The 12,992-nt window shown below is 40.7% G+C and overlaps 1 protein-coding gene across 1 annotated transcript in view; it reads right to left on the bottom strand.

Annotated features, from left to right (window-relative positions):
• Nucleotides 1-11,836, bottom strand: part of vopp1 (VOPP1 WW domain binding protein) — a 43,864-nt gene extending 32,028 nt beyond the window's left edge. Inside the window, exon 1 of the mRNA XM_044176506.1 lies at nucleotides 11,154-11,836. Within this exon, the coding sequence (XP_044032441.1) occupies nucleotides 11,154-11,204 (51 nt within the window). The 5' untranslated portion in view covers nucleotides 11,205-11,836. The remainder of the gene's footprint in view (nucleotides 1-11,153) is intronic.
• Nucleotides 11,837-12,992: the final 1,156 nt, after the last annotated feature.

Raw genomic sequence — 12,992 nt, 5'->3', positions numbered from 1 at the left:
ACTACAGCCATGCTCTGTGAGGCTGTGCTTAGGCACAGCGGTGTTTTGAGCTAAATGCTAACACCAGCATGCTAACATGCTAAAATATGGTTTAAAATGTTCACCATCTTAGTTCAGCGTATTAGCATGCTAACATTTTATAATTAGCACTAAACACAAAGTACAGCTGAGGTTAATGGGTATGTCAATAGTTTTACAACCTGCTGGTGCTGCTAAATGAAAAATCACGGGATCACCAGAGTAAGTAGGATTCATTCTCTGGGAACCTTGAACACATGTACCATATGTGATGCCAATACTTGTGGTAGATGCTGATATATTTAACTCGGTAAGTTAAAACTTTGACCTGCTGTTGATGCTAGATGGAGAGACGGGATCACCACAGTCAATAGGATTCACCTTCTGGGGAACATGAATGTATGTATCAAATTATAGGGTAATCCATTCTAGATATTTCAGTTTAAACCAAAACAGTGAACCTGTTTTTGGCGATAGAGGAAAAAGTCAGGGGATCACATTAAAATACATCATCTGGGGACCTCGAATGTCAGTACCCAATGTCATGGCAATCCATCCAATAGCTGTTGACATATTTCAGTCTGGACCAACACTGCCATCCAAATTAGAAGGGTTCATCCTCTGGAAAACATATGTACTCAGTAAACTATCTGCCCGTTAGTTTGAAAATGTTGGCCTTGTGATGTCACTAGAGAAAATATGATGACAAGAAGAAAGAAATCAGGTTTCTTCCTCTGGAGACTGTGAATATCCACAGCAAATTTAATGCAATTCAGCATCTAGTTTTCTTGGGTATACAGTGTCCAAAAGAGGACATTTTGACCTGATGGTGGTGGTAGAGCAAATATCAGAGGGTCACCAATGTCATTAAGATTCATCTTCCTAAGTCCATGAATGTAATGCTCCACATCAGCCAGAGCTATTAAATAAGCACAAGTGTTAAGGCTTGAGAAAGGACATGCCATTAACTTCATGCAAGCACCATCCATTTATCTGCCTTCCTCTCTGCATCAATATGTCCACTTTTCTGGCTGCAGTTAAATACTGTTGCTGGCCTCAGTGCTACTGAAGCAGATCCTATGAACAGCCCGGGCTCTGATGTGGATCCTCCCTCTCAATCCTCCTCAGAATCTAAGAGATTTGGGCCTCTCATCTCAGAACATTCAGGCCAACATTAGCTTTTATATGACTCACTTAACAAAGTCACCTCTGGCGGGATGGATATGAGTGTAGACGAGATAAATGAGGACTATTTCATTAGCATACCATGGACAGTACATGCCAAGAAACAGGACAAAACTGCATATATAATTTAGAAATATATTTCTGATATAGAAATACAAACAATATAACAAAGCTTTAATTTCACAATTTTTGACTTTGTTGCTATCCATCTACATTAGTTTGAACCTAGGCCTAATTCTTATCCTGTCCCCAACATTCTGCCAGCAATGGTCACCATCCAGCTCTGTTCATTGTCTTTCTCTAATTACAGCTCAGTGAAAGCGCTGACAGCGGAGGGAAATGTCTCTCTGTGCTCCCACGGGACAAAAATGACCGTTACGCAACCAGAGAATGTGTTTTCCTGCTTTAAAAGCTGCTCAGATGGACATGTGGGGAGATGAATAGTTCAAATGGTTCTATACTGCACATTAAAGCTTTAGAAGCAGGAGTGTATGTGTGGTGATCAGGACATGTTTCATCTTTCAAGATGCTGCAGCTGAGATTGTGAAAGGAGACGGGTCAATAAAGAAGCTCCCTGTCAGAATAGTCAGATATTACTGAACACTGCTCATTCATTTTTTTCAAACACAGACTCATTCATTCAGTTTTTCTAGCTTGCAGTGTGTTACAAAACCTTTCAAATGGGACATTTTGATCATATTGCACACAAAGCATGAAAATGTTTTCTTATTATCCTCAATTTCAAAGCAGTTTAGTTCCCCATTATGGTCTAAATGGTGTTCCACCCTGCCAGGAATGAACTCTAAACCCTTGTGATTTTGGAATAACAAGCACTTTGCCGATTTGGAATTATCAGGAAATATCTTGCCATGAAAATGGTCAAAAATAGATTTTGAATATTGACCCTACATTCTGTTTCATCTCTTCCACTCCTCTATACTTCTACTACTCCTTTCCTCCCATTTCCCAGCCATCCACCTCTTCCTCTCCTTCCTGTCTTTTTGATCTCTGCTGACCACACAGATGCCTCTGCCATTAGCAAGCAACAGGCCAACAAGCATCATTTGATTGTCAGGGTGTGTTTGTCCTGAAGTGGAGACAGAAGTTAAGAGGAAACAGAGCTGGGGGAAGCCTGTACTTCCTGTGTCATGTACAACATCTGAATCTACCGGTCTGCCTGTATGTATCAGTGGTCGGTTGTTACTGTTGCTCTACTGTTGTTATTAGTGCCTAATATTGGTTAAATGATCTAAATACTGTATATTGTATGTTAAATGTAAATGTAGGTTACGTTTCTACATGAGAATGGTGAAATGATCTTTTCAAAAAACCACCTGTATTACTATAGACTAATCCGAGTGGTGGGGGGAGAAAAAAAGCCGCCAGGACAGTGGTGGCACCTCACACAGCACAATTACACTGTAATGTAAAAGATTTTACTTTTAAACCTTTAAACTTACTTTTGCACAGCTTTTGCCAAGAAATATGACCAGGATCCTGTTCCATGTTGAAAACATTGTCATCAAACGGCACTAAAATAAAGGTTTCAATCTAAAAAAGAACTTTTCAACGACATTTAGTCCAGTTTGAAAAGACAGCTAGACATCTTTTCACCTGCAAATCACCAAAACCCCATACAAAGTAAGTTGCTTCAACAATAAACTTAATGCTTATTGGAAAGCAACATGGAAGATTTAAAAATAATAAATAATAACAAATTAAAAAAGTAAAAAGAAATACAGTACACATTGTTATATTTCTTTCTTTTTATGTATGCATTTACTGTGTCATAATTAAACTCAAGCCTATGTTAAGAGGATAGTTATTTATAGCCTTTTGACTTTAAAGGGATAGTTTGGTTTTTTAAAGTGGGTTGTATGAAGTACTTATCTATAGTCAGTGTGTGCACCTACAGTAGATAGCGCTCAGCACGCTCCCAGTTTGGAGAAGCGAGAGTTGCACCGGCACGGAAGCTAAGCAATGCCTTGCTTTGGACAAGGTCAGCAGCAGAACGGATTTTAGCCTCCTAAAAGAAGGCCCACCTAAAGAAATCAATATCAGTGTACGCTATATTCATATCTTACCGTAGAACTTCCATATTCCTATGCATAAGCGCACCTGTATAACGCCGCCAGAGTTCTATGATTGAGAAACTGTAGTGCCAAAGAAAAGGGCTGTCTGACGGCAAGGTGCGGTCCTGATCGCCATATACACAGGGCCGATGGTGGTGAGCAATAAAAAAGTCGCCCAGCTGCTATCAGCCTGCAGATCTCTTGCTAACTCGGTACTCTCCGAATGTTTCCAGGTGGACATTCCACTTTTACAATTTCGTGTTTGAGATATCTAATAAATGATGCATTTCATCTGATTAGAATGCACAGAATCCTCGTTCGAACGTTTGTTGATCTTGTTCATCAGACATAATGGCGGCTGGGTTTGAGCCTGTGTCAGAACCACTTTCACACATTCATATAAACAACTTTCATCTGCCGGAGGGGGCAATTGCCAACTGTGATCAACCCAAACATCTCTGTTTTCTCTGACAGTGAAAGTTTGAGTCTGCCACCACAGTAATGGCAGTGTAACTAGACAATGCAATACATAAATCAGCCAGAGGATTAGTCTATAGAGAGCTGAAGTCCTGTCATCAATTCCAGTCTAGCTGCCATTCCACTGGGTTCCGTAACTCTGTAATCCCTCATTGAGTTTCTTTCATCAGTCTTTTTAAAGTGAGGCGGGGTACGCCATTCTACTCCAATAATCAATCTGTCAGATTCAGCGAATATCTCCTCACGGTCCGCTAGCTGTCCGTTCAGTGTGCGTTGTCCGTTTTGTGTGTCAGGTGACGTTAAAGGACTTGCCCGCAGACATTCAGCTGACTCTAGTTTGCCAGGATCTGCTGCTGTTGTGATGTTAGCTGTAGCAGCAGCAGAGTTGTGAGCGTCGCTGTCTGGAGCTGCTGTGCTGGCTCTGGGAAACCGTCTCGTCCTCTCTGGCTGTTAGCTTCACAGCAGCTACTGTAGCGACAGTTTGCTAACACACAACCTAGCTAACGTTAGTTACATTACCTGCTGTGTCGTTGTTCGCTCTGTATCATGGTGTTTGTCATGGTATTACATTTATCACATACCCCAGCTTTAAGGCAAGACACTAGACGTGAATAGGGAAACATTTTTAACTAACAGATATCACCATGAAACTTCCCCAGCTGATTACTTACATTAAGGCCATCATTTGTTTGTATTACACGTTTTCTTAAAATGTATGTTTAAATATGCAAATGAGGCATTATCTAATTAAATATGCACTAATTTGCATACATTTCCAGAAAGGAAATCTGAACATTAGATACAGCCAGGTTCAAAATTCTTGTTTCATTTTGTTGACAAATTAGAGTCAAAGGTTTTTACAGAGGGAATTCTGGGTATCTCTTTTTATCACTCTATAAATCAGAAAATACTATCAACAACACCCATAAAAAAATAATTTCACCATGTTTTAAAGAATAAAATGTAAAATATTATATAAATCAGGCTGTGAATGATCATATAAACAAACCCCTCTATAAAAACCTTCAGAATATAGATATGAATAAAAGTGGAAAGTTTGGTGCCTATAAGTACTACTGAAGTATGCATACTGCAAGTATGAGAAAAAAAGACACACACATTCACTTTTGGTGAATTTAGGAGAAATCTACAGATGCAAACAGACAACGTGCAGTAAAATACACACCTAAATGTGTATTCTGGACGTTAGTCTGAAAGAACACTTGTTATGGCAAAATCTCAAAATTGACCAGTGCAGTGTCTGGCTATAGGGGGTTACTATTCATTTTATAAAATCATTTTATAAAAGTATTTAAAACAGTACTTGCTATTAGATTTTAAACCCTTTGTAATTGTGACAACAATCAAACAAGCATTAAATTGTCAACATTCAAAGTTACAGCTCCTATTAAGTTACACGCCATCCCAACTGTTTCTCTCTTGTCCATGATATCCACCCAAGCCTCACCTTTCTGTAATTAGCTGTAATCTCTGCTTTCTAAAAAATATCCACACTGTTCTAACCTCCCTGTCCATTCTCACAGCTCACCTCTTGACTGGCCTCAATTTGTCAACATGATGACGTTCAACCTGAGACAGTCTTGAGATTGTGGGAAATGGTGTTTGTTAAATGCTATTAAAATTGAAAAATCAAATAAACAATGATATTATATCACTTTTTAAAAATTCCCCATCCTTCTCTAGAAACATGGCGTGAACCACATGACATACTGTTGAGTAAGGTTATGTTTTTAAAGCTGGAATTGTCACAATTATTTGAAAATGTTGATAAACTGAATAAGGTTTTCTTACTTCTGGAACAAAAGTCAGTTTTCTGATTTCACTTCAGATCTCTTTTGGGATTCAACGGTCGAATGCTTATTTCACATTCCAGCTTGTCAAAGTTAACCTACAGAGGAAGATGCTGTAAACATGGAGCGATTAAAATGTGGAAATTTCCTTTTTAAATTCAAGAGGCTGCTGTAGCATTTTTTCTTTACTGTCACTTCTGTTCTTAAAACTGAAGTACGCAATATTATTTCATTATAATTTTGGTTGAAATACCTCATTTTGACCCTTGCATGTCACTAACAATATTTAATTGAAGTGTGCCCGCCCCTTTGTATTTCGTTTTTTAAAAACCGGACCCGGTCTAAATCAAACGACCAATCGGGCTTAGCTAGCACGTAACTAGCCAATCACAGCGACTCTGTACAAACAAGGGTCATCCGGGTTCTACGTGCCGTGGTTCCTCCCTTCCAGAGCCATGTAGAGAGCTGTGTTACGGGAGCGGACTGTAATGCCTTCACCTTTCACACAGGGCTTGGAGCAGGAGAGGGCCATGGCACTTATGTTATTTTATCTTTATTGTGCACTGTGTGCTTATGTGCTTGTGAACTACAATGCCTACAACGGCATATAGCAGGCTACAAAACAAGCCAAAAGAAGGAAGACCTTGGAGGAGAAAAGAGAAAAGGAATTATATAGTTCTAACGGCATACAGCGTTAAGAGGGCGAGAGCAGAAGCGGAATTTTGGTGCAAGGTCATTCGTTTCCGTAGCTAGCTGCTGTTAGCCTCGCTGATACAGTCTCTGGTAAGGGGCTGAAGAGCGATGCGGAGGTTGCCCTATTCATTCTTGACAAGATGCAACGGTAGCACTACAACAAGCTTTGCTAAAAACAGGAAGATAAATTCCTCGCACAGAGCATTTCCAAAAACTAGGACACAATCACTGACAACAAAACCAGACTAGAACATGAACAGACTCAGGTATTTTCATAGATCTGAGAAGGAGATGAGGTGTAAAAGGTCTAAAAAACACAGGCTACTGTTCATATAATTGGGGTTGCAGATCTTACAGTAAAATCCCTAAGCCAGTCTTAGTATTCAAGGAGGCAATAGTGGTAGTCAATTACCCTAGGCCGGGCAAATAGCTCCTGCTGCCTACTACACAGTTCAGTTGTGTGGGACTTATGTAACGTAAGATATTTCAAAGAATTTCATAATCATCCTGTGTCATGAAACACAAAGACTGAAATGTTCTACAATTAATCTGACCTCTGTCTAAAATGAAGTTTTATACAATACATAGACAATACAATACTTTCTTAAGCTTCTAGCACACTATTCAAATGTTGTTCCGATATTTTTTGGTTATTTTTGTTGTCTTTGTCTGACAATGTCCAAAGCATATTTGGCAACATGCACATCTTTGCAGGGGTTGGCCAGTCAGCAACATTTGATGATTTCTGATCCATGTTTTATTGAAATGACCGCAATTTTAATTTACAAGCTGACTGACTAGACTGACTTGTGCAGTAAATAATACGCTCCTGAAAACCATATGGATGTCTGGCTCCAGCAATAGTCCATCATTAGAGGTAACATGCCAATTTACTCATTACCAACTCAACTCTGCCTGCCATAAAAATGAAGCTCAACACTAGATAATTATTCAGTTAACCTGCTATTCAACTATTCAGAGTGAAAATTCTATTCTTTATTTAAAGTTATTGCATTATACAACACCATTTTGAGTTGTCATATAAAATGAATTCCTGAAAATTGTTTCCATAGGAATCTTACCATTTTTACTTGCCACCCAACATGATGTGAATGGATCATAAGACCACACGTGTAATGCTGTATTTATGTCAGATATGTTAGTTAATTCTATAAATACACATGAAATGAGTTTTGATTTTTTTGACTTTTTTGACTTTGCAGTTTTAATTATAACTTACATAATTCACATTATCTTAAGCTATAGGAGGTGCAGGGTTTAGTTGGGTTCAGCAGCTGTGACAGCTGTTTACTCAGCTGTAGCTAATCAACACTGATTTGGTGAGTTGGCGGTTGCTGGGTTAATATGCTCTCTGTAGCCACAAATTTTAATTCAGTCAGCAAGCTTAGTAAATATTATTAAACATTTAAAATGAGCAAATGAATTAGTTTTTACTTTTTAAGCATTTTAATATTTCTTCAGATGAAGCTATACAGTATAAAATGTATTCTCTTTCCTAATGGGTGCTGTCCCAGCCAGAATACACACTAATGCAGCATTAGCTTCCTCCTGATCCCACCTCCATCTAAAACACGTAAATGGGTGTAAAAAGAAGCCAATAAAGCAATAAGATTCATGAGTTGTATTTCTAGCAATAATCGTAGCTTATCGTTAGAGAAGGAGAGACTTCTTCTCTATTTCACTCTTTTAAGAAATAAAGTATTAAATCAGGTCTAATATTTCTGCATTCTGGAGGAGGTGGAGCTGCATCCATCTTTGACTCAAGCCTATTGATCAACCCTAAACCTAAACTAAATTATAACTCTTTCTAAAGCCTTGTTCTTAGTCTTTCACACCCGACCTGGAAAACACCACAGCCATTTCTATTTGTTACAGTGTACCGCTCCTGGTCCTGAACAGTAGGGCAGTAGAGTAGTAGAGTTTTTATCAAGTTTAGTCAATGCCACAGAATCCTTCATTATTTAATAACCTTTGAACTGCTCTTACTGGACTACACGCCATTAGGCAAATACTTTTACTCTAGATGCCTGTCTGATAGTGCTGTGGCTAAATTCAAGGAAGCGATCCCATCTGCATTTAATTCTATGTTATGTCTCAATATAACAGAAGACTCCTATGCAAACTGCAGCCCCTCCCAAACTGACATCTAGTTGATAGTGCTGCAGGCTCACTGCGAATGACACTCGATTCTATCGTTCCTCTAAAAAAGAAGATAATAAAACAAAGAAGGTTAGCTCCACGGTATAACCCCCAAACCCGCAAATTAAAGCAAACATCAGGAAAACTTGAAAGGAAATGGCGTTCCAACAACCTGGAAGAATCTCGTTTAGTCTGGTAAGACAGTCCTAAAACATACAGGAAGGCCCTCCGTAATGCCGGAGCAGCCTACTACTCAAGGACTGCCGGGTCCTCGCTGAGCAGGTGGCAGCTCTACGATCTGAGCTGAACACGCTGAAAAAGTTCTTCTCTAAAGAAGAACTTGGTTTTATGATACAGTAAATGGCACGGCCCCGTTACTTTGTGTTTTAATCTACCGACCCCCAAAATATAACTCATCTTTTAGCTTTGATTATGCCTCGCTTTGACAGAGTCTTGATCTGAGGTGATGTTAACACGGTTCCTCTTTTACTGTGGGTTTTATAGACGTGAATCTTCCTCAGTCAGTTAACTCACACTCTGGGCATTGTTCTCTCCTCTGGTTTTACTCTTGAAAGTGTTGGTCTCTGTGATGCTAGCTTATATGTTTCTAACCACAAAGCTAATATTTGGAAGGCCCTCCTTCCACCTGCTGCTCCCACAGCGTCTGCTTATGTTTCTTCTCGTGACCTCAATCCCAACTCGGCTGGCGGCTTTCGTAAGGCCTTCACCACTGCATCCACACATACACATAAACCAAACGTGTCTACAGACGATTTACTCAATAACTTCAACAATACATGTTAAGTTGTACTTGATTCCATAGCATAGGATATCCTGTAGTGTAAAGTCAGACTCTCCAGGGTGAATATTGCTGTTTTGAGACAATAGTGTTTGTCCCCCATTATCCTCCCAATATGGAACATCTGCGGTCACTGCTAGCCCTACTGTTGAGTCTGCGTAGGTTCACAAATAAAACATACAAATATACATACGTTTCGTCAGATTTATAAAGCCATACACATGCACTGCTGTGTTTTACAAACCTCAGCCTTTGTGAAACTGGGAACAAGTGCACAGCCCATCCATTTATACAGTCGCTACAGGTAGAGCTATAAATGGATGCAGACGCGCCTTTAATCTCTGTTTGCATATCAGTACTTCGCCTGCTGCGCCACACACAAAGCACAGTTTCACCAATTGTGTTGCGTTGACGAGGTTCTCCACCAGTGAGCAGCTGTCATTACACACAGATGTATCATTAACTCAGCACATGTACCTGTACCTGACGTGTGCATATTCTCTTTTTAGAAATACTGTGTGTGAGAAATAGCATGTGCATGGTTTTACTGCTGTGTTACCAGCTGTTTCCCAGTGAAGCTAATCAGCTGAAGGTGGGGCACAACACCTGGGAGGTTCCCACTAACTGACCAGTTCCACCCGCCACTCCTACTAGTAGGACTCTAGTGCACCACTAGCCATGAACACTGTTACACTGGGCTTTCACTATGAATACGTTTTGCAAATGAGAGCACACATCACTCAAAGTCTCCTTGGGAGAATACATACCATACAGGCTGTCAGAACCACTTATCAAAGTGAACTCAGCAGTACCCAAACAGGGTCTAAGGGCTTGATTCCCCCTAGGCTGCCTGCTGGATGTGCTCACTAAGTCAGCTGAACGAAATAAAATAATAATGATGAGAGTTAATAATACATGAATAGACATAAGTGTCAGCAGTACTGGAGAGGCGGGGAGAGTGGGGATCGTGACCACATTGTGCTACCTTCAGAGCCCTGGGAAATACAATTAGAGCTCATTGTCATTCCCTCATTCTCCTTAAATCCCCAAGAACATGCAAAACATTACCATGACTGAAAATGATCAAGAGTGCAATGAAAAGAAGAGCACTTTGGCGGCACTAAAATGGCTTCACAAAAAGTAGAAATGTATCAAGGTATGATCAATCTGTGTTAGATGACTACACTTAAAAATCACATCATATAAAGTAAAACATAATGAGACAAAGAAACTGAATATCATTGCCTACAGTTGGATTCAGCCTCCTGCCTACCTTATACCTATACTGTGTGAGAGAGTGTGTGTGTGTGTGTGTGTGTGTGTCCTACAGGCCCAGTAACCTAGTGAGTAGTCATGGGGGTCTGGGCACAAGGACAAAGGCTGATGGAGCTACACAGGTTTGCTGTTAGCACAGAGCATCTCACCGAACAACTGAATGTAGTTTTATGTCAAAAAGGACCGCTGTAGTCTCCACTCCGCTTTTCAACATGCAGATTGTGGACACCAGCTTCACCTCTTTCTGTTCTCATGTTCTTCACATCACAATCGAGATGGTGGCAGGGAACAGCATTAACCAATCGAAAAGTTAAGATTTAATGGATATTAAGTGTGTCTTGGTGGGTCACTTCGATGCCGAAGTTACCAGAAGATGCCGTATATCTTATAAAGATCCCAATGTCCTCCGCCGTGTGTGTAGTTGTGGCGTTAAGCGAAGGAATACTGAATGATGTTAGTTTTGAATTGAATTTGGCGAACAACGCTCTCAAAACAATTCCAAGCGGAACGTATCGGAGCCACATCGCAGGCAGACTGCTGGCAGATCGATAAGCCACCAACACAACGACTTCTTGTCTCTCCATAATGAACGCTCTCAAAGGGAGCACTCCTTCAGCCAGGCGTGCGTCTATCAAAGCGCTAATGACGGCGGGCATCGCTCACCTCTACAAACAGCCACAATGTCAGGGCGACATCGGCCAGTGGATTCCTCATATCTCCGCCGGTAGGAGAATGAAAGCCAAGCTCCGTTTCAGGAGAAAAGAAAGACGGAGGAGATGCTCCTTTATCACTGAGCCGGTTTCATCCCGCTACTGGAGACACCCAGAGATCAGATCCAGCCGGTCCGACACGGAGTCCTTCGGGTGACAGGACGGATGAAGGCAACCTGGGTGACGGTCAGACGGCCCACAGCCTGAGATTAATGACATGGTGGGCGGCTGCATTAGCTGAGATGTGGGCTGAGTCCACGCCCCTTCCAGGCTGGCTCTCAGGTTTGGATTTGACTGGGTGTCGTGGAGTAACAGCAGGCAGCCGTAGCGCTTATGTGTAGTGACTAACTGCTAGTCATTTGCCAACACAAATAATTAGCCTACACATACACAAATAATTTCAAAAAAGTTATGCGAGATAATCTAATAGCTTTTATCCTTGTTCTATGAGAAGAATAGTAGTAGTGTCATAGAGCCACAGCAGTAAATAGTTAGGACTTACACACTGAAGACCAACCACTCTGTCTCTTCACTTGTTTGAGCTTTTACAAACAGCAAGTGGACATTTTCTGTTTTCTGCACACAAGTAGTGTCTTCCTCAGAAGAACCACCAGCTTTACTCTTCTGCATTCGTGGGTACCAGTTCCTGTTTTTTCCTAAGCATTAAGCATTTTTGAAATTTGCATTGGAATGGCAGATGCTACCTGGGTGGATTAACTGAGCTTTGGCTAGGTAGCCTCAGGCTAATGTCTGTTACAATTACAAATAATTTCACATTTCAATTCAATTTTATTTATATAGTGCCAATTCGTAACAGAAGTTATCTCATTGTACTTTTCCTATAGAGCAGAGGGAGGCACAATGCAAATACACCTAGAATTTTAAAATAGTAATAGGCCTAATGTAATGGTAGTGGTAATGTTAATATTAATAAAGTTATAATAATAGGAATGACAGTCATAGGAATAATAATGACAATAATAGTAACAGAGCCAGTAACAACAACTGTAGTGGCAGTTGTCGAGCAGGAACACGGGGGCAGCAGGTGGCCCACAACCACAGATCCAGACTCTGCAGCTCCGGAGGCAGAAATACCTGCTGAAAGCGACAGAAGGAGAGAGGAACAAGAAAGTACAGAACTACAGGAGAGAGAAGATGTTGAGTTAGTAACATGCAGTAATGGGATAAGAATACATACAGAGAAGAGGAGAGAGGAAAGCGGTGCTTCATGGGAAGTCTCCCGGCAGTCTAGGCCTATAGCAGCATAACCAAGGGATGGTTCAGGACTCACCCAAGCCAGCCCTAACTATCAGCTTTATCAAAGAGGAAAGTCTTAAGCCTACTCTTAAATGTGGAGATGGTGTCTGCCCCCCGAACCCAAATTGGGACCTGATTCCACAGGAGAGGAGCTTGATAACTGAAGGCTCTGGCTCCCATTCTACTTTTGGAGACTCTAGGAACCACAAGTAACCCTGCATTCTGGGAGCGCAGTGTTCTAGTTGGGTAATAAGGTATTATGAGATCTTTAAGATACGATGGTGCCTGACCATTAAGAGCTTTGTAGATGAGGAGAAGGATTTTAAATTCTATTTTGGATTTTACAGGGAGCCAGTGCAGAGAAGCTAATATTGGAGAAATAGGATGAACAAATGCATGGACTAGTTTTCGGCATCATTTTGAGACAGGATGTGCCTGATTTTTGCAATGTTGCATAGGTGAAAGAAGGCAGTCCTTGAAGTTTGTTTCATGTGGGAGTTAAAGGACAAATCCTGATCAAAGATAACTCCGAGGT

This window comes from Siniperca chuatsi, linkage group LG19 (genome assembly GCF_020085105.1).
Source record: "Siniperca chuatsi isolate FFG_IHB_CAS linkage group LG19, ASM2008510v1, whole genome shotgun sequence".
In the NCBI taxonomy this organism is placed as follows: Eukaryota; Metazoa; Chordata; class Actinopteri; order Centrarchiformes; family Sinipercidae; genus Siniperca; species Siniperca chuatsi.
The sequence above is the reverse complement of the archived record's forward strand: the minus strand, read 5'-3'. Positions and strand labels throughout refer to the sequence as shown.